Source organism: Calonectris borealis, chromosome 21 (assembly GCF_964195595.1).
Source record: "Calonectris borealis chromosome 21, bCalBor7.hap1.2, whole genome shotgun sequence".
Classification (NCBI taxonomy): Eukaryota; Metazoa; Chordata; class Aves; order Procellariiformes; family Procellariidae; genus Calonectris; species Calonectris borealis.
In genome coordinates, this window is record NC_134332.1 from 10266240 (window position 1) to 10288718 (window position 22479).

The 22479-nt window shown below is 37.4% G+C and overlaps 1 protein-coding gene across 2 annotated transcripts in view; it reads left to right on the forward strand.

Annotated features, from left to right (window-relative positions):
- The window catches only part of CNTRL (centriolin), a 37828-nt gene continuing 15349 nt past the window's right edge, over positions 1-22479 (forward strand). The window contains exons 1-22 of one of the 2 annotated variants that reach the window (XM_075170770.1): positions 1-272; positions 1756-2011; positions 2447-2580; positions 3129-3259; positions 4730-4871; positions 5735-5921; positions 6013-6206; positions 7078-7134; positions 8026-8145; positions 8995-9220; positions 9696-9805; positions 10979-11173; positions 13723-13876; positions 14919-15139; positions 15836-16012; positions 17030-17164; positions 18619-18764; positions 19237-19417; positions 20396-20575; positions 20883-21062; positions 21631-21747; positions 22177-22321. In XM_075170770.1, the coding sequence (XP_075026871.1) occupies positions 1789-2011; positions 2447-2580; positions 3129-3259; positions 4730-4871; positions 5735-5921; positions 6013-6206; positions 7078-7134; positions 8026-8145; positions 8995-9220; positions 9696-9805; positions 10979-11173; positions 13723-13876; positions 14919-15139; positions 15836-16012; positions 17030-17164; positions 18619-18764; positions 19237-19417; positions 20396-20575; positions 20883-21062; positions 21631-21747; positions 22177-22321 (3355 nt within the window). In that variant the 5' untranslated portion in view covers positions 1-272; positions 1756-1788. Of the gene's footprint in view, positions 273-1755; positions 2012-2446; positions 2581-3128; positions 3260-4729; positions 4872-5734; positions 5922-6012; positions 6207-7077; positions 7135-8025; positions 8146-8994; positions 9221-9695; positions 9806-10978; positions 11174-13722; positions 13877-14918; positions 15140-15835; positions 16013-17029; positions 17165-18618; positions 18765-19236; positions 19418-20395; positions 20576-20882; positions 21063-21630; positions 21748-22176; positions 22322-22479 lie in introns of those variants that run through there. The other variant, XM_075170771.1, reaches the window with a different exon arrangement.

Below are 22479 nucleotides of genomic sequence, written 5' to 3' on the forward strand. Positions count from 1 at the left end.
CATTCCCCGGGCCCGTTCACCCGTGGCCGGCCAACACCCAGACAAAATGGCGTCGGTTCGGCGCCTCGCGCCGGGCTCTTAAAGGAGCCGCAGCACCTCGGGCCTGGTGGCCGGTGGAGCAGACGAACGGTCGTTGGAAGAAGGGAGGCGGGAAAGAGGTGCGTTGAGAGCCGGCACCTTCACTCAGGGTCGCCCAGAGGCCCGCCCTGCCTGCCACTGCCCCGGCGGCGGCGAGCGGGAAGCGGTGAAACGGCGTTACCATGTCAACGCAGGTAATCAAAGCGGAGGCCTGAGAGGAACGGCCCTCGGCGGGAACCGGGATCCCCCTTCAGCGAGCATCGCCGCTTCCCGGCCGCCTCACTGCGGGCTGGGGTGCGCGGCGCTGCCCCACGGCCTGGCCCCGCGGAGGGGAGCTCTGCCCGGGGCTTAGCCGGCAGCACCGTGCCGCGCTGGGTGGTCGCCATCCTGTCAGGTGCGGGCCGGCCGTGGCGGGAGGGCGGGGAAAGGCCGGTGGCTCCGCTGTGGTGCCCGCGGATGGAGCGGCTGCGGCCGCGGCGGGTGCGCAGCCGTTAACCGGGGAGGGAAGGAGGGAGGGAGCTGGCCGCACCGAGGGCCCGTCTGCTCCCCGCCGGGGCGCGGGGTACACCCAGGGCACACCTCCGCGGCCAGGACAGCTCAACGCTCACCCCTTCCCCGCTGTTCCAACGTGAGAGTTTTGGCGTGGTTTTCATTGCAAAAGCGCAATCTGTTCTCAAGAAACCGCATTGAAGTGTCTGACTGCTCTCCTTAAAACATGAAGAAACTTCCCAAAGTAGGTTTTTGCTAGCTGACCACCATCTGTCCCCCCTCTCCTGCCCCTTCCAGTCTCAGTTTCCTGGCCCTGAGCGAGTTGTGCCTCCAAGTATTGAAGAGTGGCTCCTTCTTTCTTTTTGAAGATTAAGGAAAAAAAATCCATTTTAATGAAGAAAAATCTTCTCAAGACACAATGTAATCACTCGTATAGTTCAAAGTTCCCTAAAAGCATACATTTCTATCTTAATATCTTAAAATGTGCTTTTTGTTTACTGGGTCTAGGTTTTAGTAAAAAACCTGTCCCGTGAAGATGGTTACAAGGGCTTTCACGCACAGAACGCATACATGACTGCTTCTACGCTTACCCCTGGGGAAATACATTCGTCACTGTGGGAAGTTTCTGTTAACATTCTCTGGCATTTCCCAGGCAGTCACGGAATAACTTGTTTGCAGAAAGGGGAACACTGAAGGAATGCTAGTGCTAGACTGATGTTAATTTTTTTTTTCTCTATTGCCTGTTTTTGCTTGTATTTGCTCTTCTAGCTGCAAAGTGGGTGATTTCTAGCTTTGGTAAAAACAATTGGGATCCTAGTCCTCTCTTTCTGTCCTCTGCCATCTATGTTAGTCTGAGTTGAGTGTGTCTCCAGACCTGACAGACTTTGTCTAAGCCATAAATTGCAGGCCAGTTACCAAGATGAGTTGCAAAGCAGAAAGCAGTTCAGCCAGTTCCTGGTGTTGTGCTGTAGAATGGTGTAAGTAAAGAGTTATAGCATTCCTCCGAATATATGTAAGCCCATGAAAACTGGAAGCTGTTGCTCATTGGAGAATTGGCTTAGATGTGGTTTTTTGGCACCATATCATTGCTGGAAATATATTCTCATGCTAAAAAGACAATTTTGTTGGCATGCAAACCATTAAGATTTAGACTTATGTACAGAGTGATGTTTATTTCTGTTCTTCCAGATATTGGTCATGTGATACTCTGTATTTTTGGCAATGAAGAAAGGCTCAGTAAGAAAAGCATTATGTAGAAAAACACAGATGTCAGCTTCTCGGACACCTAGTCCAATGTCTCCTGTCAGTTCAAGTACCAGATCGCCATCTCCTCTTAGCCAACAGACATCTCCATCTGCTTGCAAAAGCACGGAGCGGAGGCACCGACAACTTGATATTACAGCAGAAAATGTAGACGCTGCTTTTGAGTCTAAGTTTCATAAAGGTATTGTATAAATAACTGCTGGTATAAAAGTACATACTGAAAGCATAAAAAGCCAATGTTCTGTGAAATGTATGATTAAAGATGTGTGATCTGTTGGAAACAACCCTTAAAAATTTGCTTTCATCTTTTGGTACTCAACTGTGGAAATGATAATAATGAAAGCTGCATAGAATAATGAGACTTTTACTCCTTACATTCTGTGCCGGGGGGAAGACTGGCAAAGGGAGATGCATACTGTGCCTTTTTCAAAAGGCTATACCCACTTACTCTAACACGTAATTTCCTGTAAATGCTTCTGGTGTGCTGTTTCTTCTCATCCCTTGTGTGGGGGGAATAATTTTCAATGTTTTCCCAGTATTCAGTGTGAAGTAAAAGACTAATATAAAAATCACCAATTCTTTCACTATTGAAGGTAGTTTCTTTGCTTAATTTCAGATGAAAATGGTGTTAATCCAGGAGTTAGGTACATTACTGAACCCCTTATAAAAGGTCTGTCAAAACAGGAAAACTTGGTGTGTATAAGCTCACTGAATCTTTCTTCCCCAAAGGATGGGGACAAGAAATTTAAGGTAAGTTATTGAAAATAAGTGGTAATTAAACAAAGTTAAAAATTCAATTTGATTTATTTTTTAGTCAAGGTCTAATTTTAAGTGGATGTAAACAGCTATATTCTAATTATGTTAGCCTAGTTCTACAAGCAGCTTCTGAAGAAGAAGAAAGAAAAAAGAAAAAGTCAGTGGAGACTTGTGCAAAAGAAAAAATTTTGGGTCAGTTAGAATGAAGTTTAGAGTGCCATCCATTTGTGTATTTTTTAGCTTTTGAATTGTGCTGGTTTTTGTTTGGGTTTTTTGTTGTTTTTTTAATGGCAATTTCCCTTTTGTGTAGATGAGACTGGTCCCCTGTAAATTTAAAATCTAGTTTTCCTCTTCCAATGTTATAGAAGACTGTATCTAAAGCAGGGTTTTAGAATGCAACAGTGAAACTGTGATTAATAAAATGTTAGAATACTTTGTATTTTTTAATGAACAGGTTGTTGTTAAAAATAGAAATCTGCCTTTCTCTTTAAAAAAAAATTAATAAAGCTGTAATGCTAATGGATTAATTTTCTATTCTATAGTACATAGAAAACTTGGAAAAGTGCTCTAAACTAGAGACACTAAATCTTAGTAACAACCAAATAGAGAAGATTGAGAAGTTGGATAAACTGATGAAGTTGCGTGAACTCAATTTGTCTTACAACAAAATCAGGTAAGCAGAAACACTAATGGTTTTGGTAAGCCTAGGTATAATAAAGCTGACATTCTCTTATTGTTTAAGTGAGTTCTCTTACAGGTGTGAACAGTTAAGGTGAATTTCCCATCAGTTGTATATCAAGACTAACAGGCTTTGGTGAGATCATCTTGAAAAGCACAAGCTTAGGTATCAGAAGGAACTATTATAAATAGTTCTGGGAAATGCTGTTAGTGTACCATAGCTGCAGTTAAACTTATTTTCCTAGGAAATCAAGCCAGAAATGCAAGTTTCCAGATTCCAGATAGTGAAGAGTGTACAATAACCCAATTAAATGCATTAAAAATTTAATTAAACTTTTACTGCATATTATTACAGGTAAATACAAGAAGTTTTCTTTTAGGAGAGGAAGCTGAATGGGCTTGATCAGGCAGGCTGTAAACTCACTAAATTGCTTTTTCACTTTCACTGTTTTGAGAGTCTGGTATCTTTTCTGAGTGGTATAAAAATGTTGAAGGGTAATGGTTTAGGCAATAGCAAAATTCTTTGTTTCCTTTAATTTTCCTGTTAGTGAATTATGGTCTTTAAATGAGACTGACTTTGCAGTAGAGAAGCTGCAATTTCAGAAGAGAAGTTAACAACAGGAAGTAAGCAAGACACTAGCATTTCTATACATTGCATTCACACAACTTCCTCTCTCAAAAGGAATTGAAAAGGTCAGAGTAGCTTTTAGCTACTGCTATGTCTTTTCAGACTTTAGTTATATACTGTTGGTTCCTACTCAAAAAATAGCATGGTCACAAGACCACGTTCTACTGTACTTTGTTATAATACTTATATCTTTAGATAAATGTCCAAGTAAACTAAAACGTAGTATGTTTTCCTCATTAGCTATATAGTGGTTTAATGAAAACACTAAAAAATGCAGTTCTGCACACTGTTACTTTACAGTTGATGCTTCCTTTGTATGGAAACATGTATGTAGACATGGCACTTAGAGACGTGGTTTACTGGTGGACTTGGTAGTGTTTGCTTAATGGTTGGACTCAATGATCTTAAGAGTCTTTTCCAACCAAAATGATTCTGTGATTCTATTCTATGCTTCTATGAAAGCCTTTATTTTGGTTCATCTGTGTCCCATAACATTCTCAGGAGAAAACCAACAAAATTTCCATATTAAAATGGAATTACTATACATTAAAAGAATTTTAATATTAAAATTAAGAGATGCAAAAGTAAAGGTTTTGCTACAGTGAGTAACAAAGTCTTGCTGTGAAATTATTTTTTTTGTCTTCATGTAGTACTTGGAAGTAAGCTAGTGTAATTTAATTTGAATTGTGAGTCCATGGCAGTAAACAACTGGTTTTGCTAATTTCTTGAATGATAATTATTTGAGACAGATTTTGCTGTAGTTTATCCATAATGCCTCAGTTACACTGTAAATTTGCTATGCTTCATGGTAAGTTACGTTTTTCTTCTTATTTTCAGTAAAATTGAAGGTATAGAACATATGCAGAATCTGCAAAAGCTGAACCTTGCAGGGAATGAGATTGAGCATATTCCTGTGTGGGCAGGAAAGAAACTGAGATCCCTGCGCATCCTTAATTTGAAACAGAATAAAGTATCATCAGTAAGTGATTATAGTTAGGAACAGTAATTATTCAGCATGTTTTCATGAAGTGAACTGGTACATTTACATTGATTGACTTACCCTGAATAATTGCTGAGTGTCTTTCCACAAAGTCTATTGTAAAATACAGCTGTTGTAAGCCTAATAAAGTTGTTTATCAGAAAAACTCTCCTTCTGCGCCAGGTTCTCAAAGCATAAACCTATTTTATGTTGTTCAGGAAATCGTACGTTTTTAGAAACTTAGGAAAAACTTGGTGAAAATGTGAAGACTTTTGCATGTTATTGGTTGTGTCCCATATGATAAGTTAATTATATGGTTTTGGAGACCTGTGAATAATCTATGTGCTTATATTTTGTATTTAGGACATGATTAGATTTACTTCTGTGGTCCAGGTTAATTTCCATGTTTTGCAGCTACAAAAGGGTGTCTATGAAATGAAGTCACTTAATACAGTTCCTGAAGGAGTCATGCTACTTAGGAGAAGAGATGAACCAGCTTTGTTTGAGTACTCCTCATGATAAAAGCTCCCTTTTCTTATGAATAAGTCTGGGGGAATGGAAGGTTATATATATCCACAGGCCTTGTTATCTTGAAATTTCCAAGGTCAAGCCTGATGAAATTTGCCCTCTTTGCAGTGGTATTTTTTCATAGAAGAAACAATTTGATTTTAGGAAGTTACTTTAGTCATAGTATTGTGTATTTTGGTAGGTTTTTAGAGGTTCCACTTTAGTATAAACATTAAAATAGATCCTTTGAGGTGGACCTAACATAAACCATTTTATACAATCAGAAATTCAGTAATGGAGGTTTAATTATTCTTGGAAGGATGTCTAATCATTGTTCCATTTGTCTTTTGATTTAGCTCCATGATATAGCTAAACTAAAGCCTCTACAAGATCTGACTTCTCTATTCCTTGCTGATAATCCAGTTGTAAGTCTGTCTCACTACCGCTTGTACACCATATTCCACTTGCGAGCACTGGAAAACTTGGATGGACAGCCAGTGACAAATCATGACAGGCAGGAAGCCCTAGAGAGGTTTAATTTAGGTAATAGTAATATGTTAGAACTAAAGTGAATGGCACAAAATTTAAGTTTAGAAGGAAAGGATTTTCTATTTAAATTTTTTTTTGTTTTCAGAAGAGATAGAAAAATTAGAGAGAGAGTTGGAAAACACAGTAAAGGAGATGGAGAACCTTAAACTTAACCAGTCGAAAGTGCTTGAGCAACTTCACCATCAAGATGAGGTCAACAGATCATTAAAAGAAAAGACTTTGCAACAGAAACAAAGCTATGAAGACCTACAAAGGGATCTGGGCACCAAAAATGAACTGGTAAGATAATCACTTGCACTAAGTAAATATTTGGAATAGTTTTGTTGTCAGAAACAGAATTGTCAATGTGAGAGTTCAAATGGCTGGAGATCTATGTTTAAAATAAAGAGAGACAAAAGTTAGGCACTTCAACTTTTTACAGAGTGATTATTCCTTGACCAGTAGTTCTTCAATATTCTTTCTGTGGAAAAAAAGTAAGTATATTGAACCGGCAATCAGTATCACTCTCGTAATTTATGGTTTATAGTAACTTACTTGTTTGTTCTCTAGTAATTTTTGTTTGTTTGTTTAAAATTTTGTCAGCTGATGAAAGATTAAGTATCCCCTAGCTGCTAAATTGCCGATGTACTGAATCTCCTGCGTTGTCTGGACTTTAAAGTGCTGCTGCAATAAGGGGAAAGATTAAATGCTTTTACAAAAACAAGGTGTGCATACAAGTTGTATGTCAGTAATACCCCTTGATTATTATTTTGGGTAATGTCCATTAGTTTACTTGTACTTTATTCACATCATCCTAAAATCTTAATGTTTGACGAGTGTCTTTCATTGGTAGCTATAAAATGCAAGATTTGTACAGTGGTCCTGGAAAAAGTCCTATTGACTTGAGAGTGCTCAGTTGTGAATGACCTGATGGGAACTTAATATATGGGTTTTACCTTACTTGTTAAACTTGTCCTTTAAAATTTCATCCTTCAGAATCTCTATAGCTAATATTTCTATAGCTGTTTCTTCTGTGAACACACACACTAACCAGCAGCCTATTTCTAAAATGTAGTTTTCAGTATAGTGAGATTTAGCAGCATATATTTTGCAACTTAACCCACTCTTATCCTTTGGATGACAAACTTTGCTTGCTTCTTTCTTCCTTTAGCTGGTGTATTGGTTTGTCACAGTTCCCTTTCCACAGAGCCTTTATTCCTCACTAAAGGTAGCCCTGCTGTGCTCCTGGGTTGCATGGTTATTTTTATTTCTAGGAGTTATTTGCATGTGTACTAAAGTAGGAACATGTGTATGAAGTGTTCCAGTGAGATTTGATACTCACTGTGGTTTTTGGATACAATTTTCTTGATTTTTTTCTTTTCTTTTTTTTTTTCCTTTTCTCTGAAAAACAGTTAATTTTTGCATGACATATATCAGTTTTTAAAATCTTTCTTTAAGCCTTTCCTTTATTCCAATCTGTTCTATTTCTTTTCCTCCATTAGTCCTACTTTCCACTGTCTGTTGGAGTTTTGCTGCATGTTCTCCCTCAGGTATTATGCGTGAAAAGTTGATTTAAAAATAAATCACATGATGGACCGTTATTGGGGAAAAAAAAAACAAACACAAACTCAAAACCTAACTAGCACAAGGTTAAGCTAAAATGAAATGCATAGGCTCTATACACTTGACAATTGAGATACTTTGTTTCTTTTACAGACAATGAGTCTTCATAGTTGTCACTGCTCATTAGTAGCAGTAAATACATTCATTATTTGGCGTACATTTTGCTAAAGGATTGTACCCAAATTACTTTTTATCCTAAGTTAGTGACAAATTTATTTTCAAACCTTTGATACATGTAAATGTAAAAGGCCTTTCATGTGATCATTTGTGTTATATTAATTGTGGGGTTCTTGTCTACTCTTAGTCATCATATTGTGTCTTGTAATAAACTTGCACTTTGTGATATTCTTGATCCAAAATACACCATCTTAACTTTTTCTGATATGAGCTTTGGTTCAAAGTTAATGTCTTTGCCCTGCTCTCTACTGAATTGAAATGTATGTGATAATGATGACAGTTGAATGAATGCACCTTACTTTGTTTACTGGTTTATTAGTTAAAGCAGAAGACAATGGAGCTAACCCGAGCTTGCCAGAAGCAGTATGAATTGGAGCAGGAACTGGCATTTTATAAGATTGATGCAAAATTTGAGCCGTTAAATTATTTTCCATCAGAGGTAATAATTCTAAAATAATGGATCTTTTCATTGCTGTTTTTCTTGCTTTTCAACTTGGAAAATAGAAAACTTAATAGTTTTTCTATAATTCTTATAGATGCTGCTTTATTAAGAGTTATTAGTTATGAACTATAAAAACTTCATTTTAAAATCAAGTTACAAGATTTGAACTAAACTGAATCTGAGTGACATTTAATGTGTTAAATATTAGTATATATACCTATACGCATATGTTCTAGCTAAGTAGAGTCAGTGAACAAACATTTCATTATTATTAACTAAACAAATGATAATCCTTTCTTCTGGCTTAATTTTGGAGGCCCTTTCACTTGGAAAAATTCCATAAGCCAGCGTGTTCTTAAGTTAGACGGTATTAGAATTTCTGTCCTTTTTCTGTTGTTTTTTTTCCTCCTAGTAGAGGAGGTTTTTTTTCCTCCTCTGTTGTACTTGCAAAAAAAAATGTAGAGATGCCTGAATGAAAGGAGTCTGGCTGCACAAGAAATGTAAAGATCAGTTAAGTGCAACAATGTAATGGACTAAGTATAATCTGTATTACTATTAAGTCTAAAATATTGAGAAAAATTCCTCCAGTTGAGTATCCACTTGCATTTGCCATTTGCAACAAACTGATCATACCCCAATTGGATTTGTTTGTTTTTAATTCCATTATAAAATAACAAGACTGTTGAAGGCCAAACAAGTCAAGTGTGGTCTCTTTTCTTCTAATTATTCTAATTTCAAACTGGTTTTCCTTTATATGCTTGTTAAGAGAGATAAATGTATGTTATGAGTTGACTGCAATCATACTTCTGAGATAGATATAAAGACACATCGCTTCATACATTTCAGGATGTTGAACTTGATAATGTACCTGGTGAAAGCCCATACATTGGTAAGGCCAGGTATAAAAGAAATATGTTTATAAGAGAAGGCTACATTGCTAACAAAGCTCAGCAGATGGAGATTGGAAAAATGCAACTAGATGAAGATGACTTCTATAGGAAACCCCAGCTGAAATTGCAGCTCCAAACTCTAGATGAACTACTAGAGGGTAAAGAAAAAAAGATTCATTCAGGTAAAATCTTAATTTTTATAAAATAAAAATTAAAATATGTACATCAATGTAGTTTATTTACCAGATTAAATGCTGGACACATTTGACATAAGAATAGCAGTAGTGTGTCAAAGGCTGTAAGTGCTGTAATTTGTAAACACTGTACTCGATGCATTTTGGGTCAAAACTGTTACAATTTCTTTTTGCTATTATTTTAGGAGAACTCAGGATATAAGGATTAAATATTATTGAAAAGAGAATGCTCAGGAGGTTTCATATTTGATGCATTAATTTAATTGTATAAAGCTCATTAAAAAAACTTTAGACATAATTTTTGAGAAACCAGAATGTATTAGCTTTGATTATTACTGTTTTAAGAAAATGCATTCTGATTAACGTGTTAACAGAAAACATATGTATCAATGTTATACAAAATATTATAATGTATTTTGTGGGGTTGTGGGTTTTGTGGGTTTTTGTTTTGTTTTGTTTGCAGCACAAAGAAGATTGGAAGAACTGCAAAGTGCAATAGGAAATGCAGAGCAACAAGTTTTGAAAGTAACAGGGGAACTGCAACAACTGGAGGATGCTCTGGCTCAGAAAAAAGTATGCAAAGAAGTTGCTACGTGAATAGGAAGGGAAAGCGTTCAAAGCAGTGTTGATGTAAAAAATATAACTTTTTCTCCCCATTCTTTTTTTAAAGGGGCCGCTGTACATATGTAAATCCATTTGTCATGCATCGGAAAAACTTACAGGTTTTAGCTTGTTTATAAATAAGCTGTCAGAGTTGTAGTGCAATTAATTGCATCGAAACATGTTCCATGTGATGATGATGATGGTCATTAATTTTCCCCAGAACGCTTTGGAAGACCATAAATGTAGACTTGAGTACTGCAGTAAGTGGACAGTTAGGGGTCTCTGCATTATGCAGCAGGAGACTTGGATTTGAATTTGAACATACCTTCTCAGTTCCAATAACCATAAGCTTATAGCTCCTTAAAGGTTTAGTAGACAGAGCAGGAAGTAACAGAGCAATGTCACAACACCATAAGCAGTGCTGATGACATGACATAAATGTTCATGAGAGAGGAAGTTTTACCTTAACCTCTCAATGTAATTGTGTGCATTGAATATATCCTGATTTATCAGAAAAGGCCTTTCAGTAAGGGCTGTAACTGTGTAGGTTTAGTTGTGCAGCTAATAATAAGCAGTGTAACTACAAAATTGACAGCAATAATTAATTTAAACATATTTATCACTGTTAAACTAAAATTGTATCTTCCATTTCTTCAACAACTGTCATAACTTACTGCTATTTTTAGTCTTTAAACTTGCCTTATAATCAATGACCAGGATCTTCCATGTTTTAACTTAAGAAGTCATAATTGTGGGAGGGGGCAAAAAGACATTCCAGGTAGTCGTCTTAAGACTGCAAGAAGGAATTATACAAGAGACTTTTGAAGTCTTGTTTGAAAATAAAACACTTTAGGATGATGGTCAAAATAAGGGTTCTGGTGTTTCCTGGTATGGTAGACTAACGTTATGAAATTTCTAGTTACCATAAGCAAACTGCCTTTCTATTTTCTAACTCTTTTTGAGAAAATCCTATGAGGTTTTTTTAGCTTAAGAAAATAAAGAAGATTCAAAACAATGAATAGATCATTTTTAGGCAACCTGTTAGGCTAAACTAGCAGTCTGATTTAGATTTTAAAAATGTTCTTGATTAGCTGTGTATTTCCAATTAAACTATTTTACCCAACCTCCTAATGCTATCTCCAGATATCACAGGCCAACAAGGAAGGTCTTGAACAGCAATTGAGTGAAAAGATACAAATCCTGCATCAGCTACACAAGGAAGCTTTAGAACTGGAAAAACAAATGGAGAAACAGGAAAGAGAAATAGGGAAAAAGCAGAAAGAGCTTGAGGACTTGCAGAGTTCTCTTGCTTGTGTAAATCCTGAAGATCCAAAACATGTAAGTAAAACTGAAATCTTCAGTTGTTATGTACTGCATATATTCATGTACTGAGAAATGTAGTAAAGGCTATTTTAACTGATTACATTCAGTTGCGCCTATTTCATGAACTATATATTCTTTTGCTATTTATCAATTTCTTATCTGTTATCATTTGAAAAACATGGAACTCCTCACAGTTTAAAAAAACAAACAAACAAAAAAATGAACCAAACAAAAACCAAACAACTTTGGTAAAATGCTTGGGCAACTAATTTTTAGTGCAGTTGCTGTACAGCACGTTAAGAACTAGATCTTTATGCTTTGCAAAAACATGCTGTGCAGAGCCTTGGAGAGAATTTCTGTGTAAGAAATCCTTAAAGCATCTTTTTGTAGAATCTGGCCTTAAAAGATGTATAAAGATCTGTGTAACTGCTACAAACCTATAGCTGAAGTCCTGCTTTGTCAGAGAGCTCTTGCATTGGCATAAAAGTCTGTTTGCAAGAGGTCAGCCTAGAAAAACTGTCTGGAGTGGCAGATGCAGCTGACCTGGCCGAAGTGGTGACAGCTTATATTAATATTCCAGCCTGTGACCTGCAGACAGCTGAAGGCAGCAGCAGCTTTGGCTTTACGCTGTAGAGCAGTATCCTAAAACTAGAATCAATTTTCAATAAATAGTTCTAATTCTGAAAAGATTTATACTGCCTTTTTGGTGGGGACTAATGCCCTTTCTCTGCTGTCGCATACAGTCCTGTCATTACTGGTAGATTCTGCAAGGTCTCAGAGGTGTATGTTACAGGGTTGCGGCAAAGCTGGATGCACCAAGAAGAGCTCTAGCTTGATAATCTTGGTTTTTTGATCTCCAGGGAAGCAAGACTTTTGAGTTCTGAGTTACTAACTGTGTTTAGGTACAGCAAATGTTTATAGAAATTTTAAATTAAAACGCAATTACTTTTTTAATAGTGTTTTTAAAAGCTTATGTCTTTTTAAATGAGAGCTTTTCAGTCCAGCTTGATGCTTTTAAGTATGCAAAGAAAAACTATTTATACGGGGCTCCTGTTTTCAGCTGAAGCCTGCAAGCACTTTTGAAAAATGCATTTTATTAATTTCCCCCCCTCCAGCAGTTAAGTAGAAGGAAGGTTTCAGGCAGGGTCCCCGCGCTAACGGCCGGGCCCCGTGCAGGGAGCCAGCCCGGCCCTTCCCGCAGCCGCCCCGCGCTTCAAATCACAACACAGGAAGCGCCGGCCGCGGCCAACCGCCGGCGGAGCGGGGAACGGGCCGGGCCAGCGGCCGGGAGCCCCGGCCCCTCCGCTCTGCGGGGCTGCTGGGGGAGCAGAAGCCTTCGGAGAAGATGGGAGACTCTGCTTAACTCTGCTGAAGATACCGGTTCTTTAGTCAAATGAATTCTAGGTCAGGGGTGGGGCGTTTTGCAAATGATATCGAAGGAAGAAAAGACAAAGGCAAAGCTGTAAGTGTTTGGTTTTTTTAAACAGCGCTTTTGTGACATTCAGCAGCTGCAGCAAAATGACTCAGCAGCAGCGCCTCTGCTTGGGTTTTACTTGTTGAAATTTCACTTTTGAAAGCCGAATGGTAGTTTGTCTTTAACAAGGTGACAAGTTGAATTGCACTAATGTGAATGTTAAAAATAACTTCCGGTTTAATACATGAAAAATACAGAAAGCTATGTTTTTACCGACTACTCTTGTTACAGAAGCAACTTTGTAAGTGATTTTTCTGAGAACTTGTATTTAAAATTTCTACTGCTAGCTCGATTTTTTTTGTTTTTGGAGTAGTAAGAAAAAAGTGGTGTTTATCGTGACAGTATAATTCTGTATTTTTCTAAGTTTTGTGGCATTTGAGTCGTTTGTGAGTAATTTCATACCAGTGAGAAACAGATAGCACTATGGTGTGTTGATAATCAAGTTTTGTATACAGCTGAAACAATCAGCTAAATTCATACAAAATTTATGAAGTCCTGACCAAAGTCTGTGTGAGCTGTGGGTATGGTGTATTACCCAGAAATATTTAAAAAAACCCAAAACAACAGCAACAAAAAACCTGCTTTAAGTAATTCTTAGGTATAAAGTTGGCCTGATTTTTCTGGTTGTTCAGAGTATTTTCCTTTGGGTAGTGACCTGACATGTTCTAAAGCATCATCTGCTGTGAAGGCAATGCAGGATGACAGGATTAAAGCTTCTGGAGGAAATCATGTTTGTTCTTGACTGAAAGAGGAAATGGTATAACAAAAAGTAAAGGCAGGAGGAAAGGTAGTAGCCATAAGTAATAATTTATAAATGCAGGCCTTATTCATAATGCCTGGGCAAGGGGAAGACTACTAACGATGCTGTTAGTCACACAGATTGCTTGCCTATCTGGGATTCTTTGTGGGGCAGTAACAAGGAAAAATAACAAAAAAAAGAAACTAAACCTCAAGCGTCACAACATATGCTGCATTTGTGACTTTTACTGCTGGTAGTGAGACACTGCAGAACTGAGCTAAAATATTGATTTGACTTTTTTAATCTGTATTGATGTTGTCCCACTTTACCTTTCCAACTGTTAATTTACAGGCTCACATGAAAGCTCAAAAAGCAAGTAAAGAACAGCAGTTTGATGTAATGAACAAACATTACAAACAGCTTGAGAGTCGCCTGGATGAGATGCTCTCTAGGATTGCTAAGGAAACTGAGGAAATCAAGGACTTGGAGCAACAGCTCACTGATGGTAAACTTTTCTTTTTGTCTTACAGTATTTCTTGTATCTAGGATAACATGACAATTGAACTGAGGATTCGGTTTTGTTTATCTTTGCTTAAATTAAATACAGAATATGTAGGAAGAGCTTGAAAACTATTCTTCACTGATCTAAAAAGAGACTTTGTGTACAGTTAAATTTTTTTTTTTTTTTTAGTCACACCACTTGTACATGGTTGGGGGAGGGTAGTTTGCAGGATTTTTCTTTCTCTTTTTTTTTTTTTTTTTTTTTGTAAGGTGGGGGGAAAGCAAACAACTGCTTTGACTAAGTGACTGATTTGTTGCTCTGAGGTTCAGGATCAAAATGCAAGGCAGGAAAGCCCTTGATCAAGTCTGAGCTGAGTGGTGTTGGTTACTTCACATAACCTTATGATCTGCAACTTTGTTGTCACAGCAGAAGAAAGGATTACTCTGCTTTTAATTGTATGAGTGAAGTATTAATAGTTAATACCTTTATGATGTCGTCTTTTCATTTCTACTTCAGATAATAATCTAAAATATTAAAGAGCTGTTACGTAGCTAGTACTCAAGCTGACTGAGATTCACTCATGATTGTAGCCTCTATAGAAGTGTCTTTTACATTCTGTGTATCAATTTGATCGGAGTTTTGGAAACTGACTTAATAAAGTCAATGGACTAAACTTATGTATACATTTACTATATACCTAGTCTATGTGAAAGTAAATATCCCAGAAAAGAATATGAATATAAAAATTGAAACAAAATTGTTTAGGTGTAAAGGTAGTAAATGTCATCTTAGGTGGGAAGTGGGAATGCACAACGAACTGCATTTTCTTTTTAACTCTTCCGGTGGTCAGGTTAATACGGTAACATGGGAACTCCTAGCCTTTAAAATACAGCACAGGCATTTTCTGCTTGAATTCTAGTTACTTGTTGTTACTATGTATTTCAATAGGTCAACATCTTAAAGAAGATTAAGAAGGGCAGTTTTGTTTGTTTCATAAATAAATGTGGTTTCTTAACTATCTCAAATTTGTTCTGCATTTCTGCAGGTCAAATAGCAACAAATGAAGCACTGAAAAGGGATTTAGAAAGTGTTATCATTGGATTACAGGAATACCTGGAAAGTGTTAAGTGTCAGGCAAAACAAGCCAGCAATCAATGTAAGGAGTTGCAGAAGGATAAAGAATCTTTGCTACAAAGATTGGCAGATCTAGAGGAGGAAAGAAACAACCTGGAAATAGTTGCCATGGATGCAGAAAATATGAGAAAAGTAAGGCTTAATACTATGTTTCTTCCCAAATTCAGATACCTAAGAATAAACTTAGAAAAAAAATAAGCAAGTGACCAAATTGGGAATAGCAAAGCACAGTTCCTTGGAAAAAATAATTTTTTGATATGGTAACTTCAATTACATGTGCCCACACACATTAAGAACAGAATTTGGCCTTTAAAACCAGTTGCAAGAGACATACAGTAAATCTGTGCTTTATGAAAGATGTCTAAGAAATGCAGGCTTTACCTTTCAGACGCTACTAAAAATGGATTTGCAGTCGATATCATAGTGAATTGCATTAGTGAAAACTGTCTGGACACTAGCTGAGGATGTGCTTGTTATTGGCTTGCGTCTGTCCTATCAGCCAATTACTTAGAGAGCTGTCTTAGTATCCTGACAAGTTTTATGTAAACCTTAATACCAGGGACAAATGTGTATCACTTCAAGCTACACCTTTCTAACTTGAGTGTAGATTTTTGTACAGTCTGTCACAGTAGCGTCATTGACCTGACCTTTGTGTGTAGTAGTGCCACGTAGCTTTAAGTTTTAATGTTTAGTGATAAGGGTTAGTGTCTCTATTTTGATCTATCTGCTGTCACATTGATGATGAGTTCCAGAGGAAGAGAGGCAATGTACTCTAAGAAATCCTCGCTCTCCTGTGTACGTATTTCTAAAATGAATGTAAAATTCCAGGAAATAGCAATGCTAGAAGGTGCACTTCAAGAGCAGCAAGGAATAAATGAATCGCTTAGAAATGCACAAGGGGACATCAGCGCTTATGAGGCTGAATTGGAAGCCCAGCTAAGAGACAGAGACACTGAAGCCAATCAGCAAAAAGAAGAATTGGAAAGACTGAAACAACTTAGCCAGGTAAGAACAGAGCTCTTATGCTGCAAAAGGGATAATATACCCCAGGACGAGGGACGAACAAACTTTCCTCCATACCACATGCTGACTTGCAAATAATTGTTGGCTTAGGTGTGCCCCCAAATGGAAGGTGGTATCAGTTTGCTAGGATTTGTAACTCTGCATTGAAGCAAGGTACAGATCATTTGGGGACCCTGTAGAGAATATTCACCATACTTAAAGGGAAAATAATAATCTGCATCTTTCCAAAAAGAGATAACCACGCACACATCAAAGAAATGACACTAAAGCAGTCCTGTGAAAAGTAGCAGGTGAAAGACAAAGTTTGCCTTTGCTCTTTATAGTAGAAATTGAGTTTTATAGCACATCTCTTTTTTTTTTTTTTTTTTTTTTTTTTTTTAAATTTTGTAATATATTATAAAGTAGTAGCTTTCTGCTGGGGAAGAACAATGTATGCTTTAATTTGTACAGTCTCATTTTGTGTTACTGTTGGGGATCCTCATTTGGATTTGTGTATGATGGTGATGTACAGTAACTGCTATCTTGGTTCAGTTTCCATTCATCAGAAATCAACATGGTGGGGTTTTTTTTGCAAGACGTATTACAACTGCACATTCCAGATTGCAGGCAGAAATGAAAATGCAAAACAGTGAAGTGTGGTGTTCTGTCCCGAACCCCTCCAAGTCTTTTAGTTTTGATATTTCAGGAAAAACTTGAAAGTTCTCTGTAGAACACTGATAAAATGTAAATCTGTCGGTTACCTGCTGGGTAGGTCATGCTCATGCTAGGCCTAGGTTAGAATTTACAGTACAAGTCATGATGATATTGATGTTTTAAGTACACCTGTTATGTATATATGGTGATGGGTTGATTTGGGATGGTTAGGGTTGTTTTTTGGGTTTTTTTTTAGGAGGTGTGGTCATATTGTTATTGTTTTAAGAAATATAGCTGCTGTATATTTGGGTGACAGGTTGGGGTTGGGAGTGGGGATATTAATCTGGAAGTTTTCTGTGTTTGTAGATGGAACTGTCAGCCCTCCAAGCTGAACTTGAAAAAGAAAGGCAAGCATTAGAGAATGCTCTGGCCAAAGCACAACTAGCAGAAGAGAAGGAACAACAAAATTACAAGCTCCTTTCTCAGTTCAAACATTTGCAGGTGAAGTATTTGTTGCCTTTAAAAAGTTACCTGATAAGCAAGTTTCCCCACTCTCCCAAGGGGAAAGTGATAAGAATTTTAAAGGATTTTGTGTGAGTCTTGTTTTGAAGTTCAGCAGTATTTTTGACTTCTCCTGACTTTGATTTTCTTGTCCAGACACCCTACACCATAGTCTTTTATCTGTCTATTTTAGATATTTAGATTGACCTTTGAAATAATTTCAGAGCTGCTCGGTTATACTGCAGAGGGAGTGATAAATTGTTACATGTATTATAATTTCCCACAACCTTCATCCAGTACATGTCAGTAAGAAAACTGTTTGGATGCAGAAATAAAAAACTGATCCAATACCTAAAGCAGAATTTATTGCCTCTGTTTAAAGCTGTGATCCGGAGGAATCTGACTTAATTGCCACAAAGCAGTAGGGGTGTCCCAAGTACAATAGGCAACAGAGCTTGCGATCGTTGAACTCACAGGCATTTCATGAACTGCATAGGTGTGCTGAAACACCTCTACTTTAATATAGTGTCACAGATCAGTGCCTCATCTTAACTGAGATTAGAAACTGAGTGTTCTTCTTCCTAAAGCTGCTGAAAGGCTCAATCAACAGGATTTCTCTAGGCAAGGGTAATATACTGGGTTCAAGATCTTCAAAATATGGCTGGCAAAGAAACACGCACACCCCCCACCCTCCTTTTTTTTTTTTTTTTTTTTTTTAAGTGCTGCGTGATTAAAGCAGTTTCGTTCATTGTGGGAAGGCTGGGTTCAGTCCTTCTTTATACGCATCGGATCCCTTTTTCCTATCTCACATACTCCTCAGAAGATACAATGACCACCAGAATAGAATAGTTCATTTGGAAGGGACCTACAATGAACATCTAGTCCAACTGCCTGACCACTTCAGGAAGAGCTTATGAAGGATCCTCACCAGACATTAACACTATCATTGTTGCTGGAGCTTCCCAATGTACAGAGAAGAGTTCAAGACCAATGGGGCCAGGACAAGTGTGACTTTTTAAGGGTCTACTGGCTGGGACAGTGTCTGCAGTTGTTCCCTCCTCTATTACGGATAGATAGTGTGACAGGCTTTTGTATGCCACTGCGCTTTGCTTATGCAAAGACAGTACTTCCTTAGTTTAAGGAAAGGATAAGATCTTTTTTGAACTGGCATTTAAATACTTTTCAACATAAAGGAAACTGAAAGGCAAAGATTGTTTGGGATGTTCTTGTTTTGTTGTTGATATTGGTTCAGGCCACACTGAAAAAAATGTTTGGACTCTTCATTTAAAAACCAGAAAAAACCAAACAAACAAACAAAAACCTCAACCCCCAAAAAACCCAACAACAACAACAAAAACCCCAAAACAGATCTAGCTTTTATCATTTATGCATTTGTTTGCTTATGGTTGTGTGGATGGGTTTTTTGTCTAGTGTTGTGTTTTTTTTTTTTTTAGGGAGACAATAATCTCCTGAAACAACAGCTTAAAGATCTTCAGAATCAGCTAAACCATGCGGTCGGTAACTTAATTCATCCTGAGGAAGTCTTAGCTTGTATAAATGAACTCAAGCAAAAGCTTCAGACAGGAGTTGGAGAGATTAAGTGAGTAAAATAATCGTACAAACATTGTTAGATTTGTGCATGTGAAAGTGGTAAGTACATGAGAGCAACAGGGTACATGTGCCACATCATACTGACTGCAGTATGGGGGCAGTTCAAACATGAACTTCAGCACCCTGTTGTAGTTAAGAGAACATCACCTAAGTTCAGTAATTATATTACTGAGGGAAATATGCAGCCCTCTTGGTCTTCACTGCAAGGGACAGGGCAAACTTTTTCCGCCCCCTTTGTCCCCAGCAACAAAGAATGGTAATAAACAAATACAGAACGGTATAAATAGAGCTGGGGTGGAGGTCTGTCTGTGTAGTGTAATGTGTTCAGCGCTGCCCCTGAATTCATTTACACTGGATGTCTTAAACTTGGACTAGTGTATTAGGCTTTGTTATTTCAGTATCTCATACACAATTTAAAATCACTATGTTCTGTCTTGGAATCTGGATTGTTTCTCTTTCAGGTGTCAGAATTCAGCTGATGTTTTAGGGAAAAGCCTTGCAAGTCTGCAGAAAGAATTTAATGACATCCTTGCTGATGCTCAGAAGGAAAAAGAGAAAGCATGCGCTAGACAGAGACAATTGCAGGAAGAAATGGTATCCCAGCAGGAAAAACTGGAAGAAGTACAGGAGAAATATACACAGGCATGTATCAAAACAACAAAAGCAAGAGTAAGACAATTTCAGCTTAGTCTAAAAAATGTAACTCGCAGCTGAAGGATCAAGTTTCACTACGGATGTAGCTTTGCTACCCTCCATCTTTCAGAGAAGTATAATTTTACTGAAGGTAGACAAATTGAGTACATTTACTTGTCAGAAACACATTGACAACTTGCATCAGAGCAGGATACTGTTACTCGTGATTAGAACAGGCATACTAACCATTATTAGAGTTTTGATTTTCCTGTTGTGCACAAATGTATGTCATGTAGTAATTTTCATTATAAAGAAACTGTATAAGCAGGCAAAAGCTTCTGAAGGAGGAAAACAAACAATTGACCGCTTCCATGCTGTGTATACTGTGCAATTCTGGTTGCAGTAGTGAAATACATCAGCCATTCTTGCTTTCTTTTGATAAGTGTTAAATCGGATATTTGACAGGACACATGCTCCTTTGCAACATTTTGTTGGCTTTTATTATATAAAGCTTGCAACAATGTTGCTTGGAGAAGGGTTTAATGTGCATTAAAACTTCCACAAGCAACCTCTAATTTTAGCTGTATGGTAACAAGGAGGGACCCACTTTTTAGTGTTCATGTTACAGTGGTGTCTGATTTATTTTTTTTTTTAAATTTCTTAATAGTCTTTATGATTTTTGGCTGATTATTTGGTGAATTAGAACTTAGACTCGACATCTCAGAGGCAACAAAGAGTTTAATTATAGGTAGAAAAATATAGCCGGTAACCTCCTTGAAAGATCACTATGTGTACTACCAAAATAACGTGCGTACTTTTAAAATTTAATAGTTATAGTGGCAAAGCAGTTCTTTTTTTCTTTCTCTTCTGGTACAAAGTATGCTGGTAACTGCACTTCCCAAAAAGTTGTTTCTATAGATCATTACAGTAGGGTGGCTTTTGGTTGAAAAATTTCTGGCTACTCATTCTAACTTATTTCATTTATAGGTTAAAGCTGAAAACAGGCAGAATAAGAACAAGGTCCATCAGTTAGAGAATGAAATTCAACATTTACATGAAAAAATAAAGAGCATGGAAGAAATTCAAGGCCTTGCTGATCAACAGCTCCAAGAGGCAGATGAAGAGAAAGAGACTATTCTTGCTCAACTGGAAGATTTAGAGAAAAGGGTATGAATGAGTAAGGACAAGTCCATGCACTGTGTTTGCTCATGAAAAGAAGATTCAAAAACTTATGAATTATTTTGCTTTCTAAGATAGATCAAATACAGGAAGGAAGACAGAGGTTAAATATAATATCTTTCTTTTCCTTAAAATTTATTGGTTGTCCTTGCTTTAGTTTTTTTCCTGTTATTTCTATGCATACAATACCAAATGGGATATGTGTGGGGGGAAAAAAGTCGTACCAACAGAAAGCCTTTCTTCCATGCTGCTTTTTACTTAAAACTTATAAAACCTATTGTTTTCCTGGTTTCAGAAGAAAATAGAAGATGCCAGGGCACAAATGCAATTTGTCCATCTAGATAAAGAACTGAAGGAATTAAAGAGAGCAATCATCACTTCAGATAAACTGGCAGCCAGAGAGCTCTCCATTGCTAAAAATCAGCTAAAGGCTCTTCATGGGACTGTTCTCAGAATTAATCAGGAGCGAGCTGAGGTAAATCAACATTGATAATTAATTGCTTGTATATACTTTCTAATGCCATCATAATGGGAACAGTCCTGGTGTTTCTTTTAAATTCAGCTTCAAAGCGTTATTCTGAATTGTCCTGCTGTACAGGAGTTCTTGCTTCGGACAGAGTCTCATCTTGAAATATAGTAGATGAATGCCTGACTAAATTTGGATATGGGTAGGCTTTCTTGCTGTGTGTTAGAAGGTGAGGGAGAGGCAAGTTTAATCTCTTATTAATTGAAAGTCAAACAATGGATAATACATTGTTACGTAAGACAGAAAAGCAAAAGAAGGGACTATGGAAGTTTGTTCTTGGACTTCAGGTTTTTAAATAGAGCCATTTTTGGCTACATACTAGCATCTTCTCTATAGAAATACTGTAAAGTTAAAGGAGAAACATTATTTTACATAAACTTTGCCAGTTTCTGGAATTTTAGAACAGACAAGTGCTGATGCGTCTTATTAGTCAGCTTTTCACAAAGCTGCATGAGACATCTGCAAGCTTGTGAAGTATTCTTGCAAACTAAAGCTCAAACTAAAATTTCAATTTCAGGAGATTGAGGAAGCCGAAGAGTTCTGTGCTGAGGCAGCTCGTGCAGCTCGGGATCTTGCCAGAGCAGAAGCAGAAATAGAATTGTTACAACAACTCCTTAAAGAGAAAGAAGAACAAGTAGGTTGAAGTGATGTTTGCTTTATATTATATGAGGAGGATAAAATACTTAGATATATTGGTACACTGACTTTCTGAAAATGCCGTAGAGGTGTCTGCCGCGCTTTTTTTTCTCAAGTTTTCCTAAGTCACAATGTTCTTACCTCCCCTGACATCTGCCAAAGAACAAAACGAAAACCTCACTGACTAGAGCGGCTGACTTGTAAGGAAAACTATCACCTGTTCACTTAAATGCCTTTATGTGGCTATGTCTGTAAGCCTTGGTCATATGAGGGGATGAGAAGAATAATTTTGTTGCATCAAAGTGGTACATGTGTTTTGCTGAGTGAGCCTTTTTGTAGGGATGGATGGGCATGTTTGAAAAAGTTTTAGCACAGTCTAATTTAAACTGAAGTGCTTTCCTTTCATTTAGACTTATATTTTAAATAGTTTCAGCATGAAATGGAGAAAGCTGGTGAGAAGACTGTTGCATCAAGCTCTCAGAAGTTTGAAATTGATAAATTAAATGAAGCTATGGAGCAACAAAAAGCAGAAATTGACCGTTTAAGATGCTTGTTGGGTAACATCGGGGCAGGTAATCTCTCTTTTCTCTCCACTTCTTGCGGATAAGCACGGATGCAGAACACTTCACTTTCTTCTCCATATTTCTCGCAGTTTGATCTGAGAAGCTGTTCAGAGCTGTGGAAGTTTATTCTAGGAGAATAAACTGTTCAGGAAACCTTCCTGTACAGT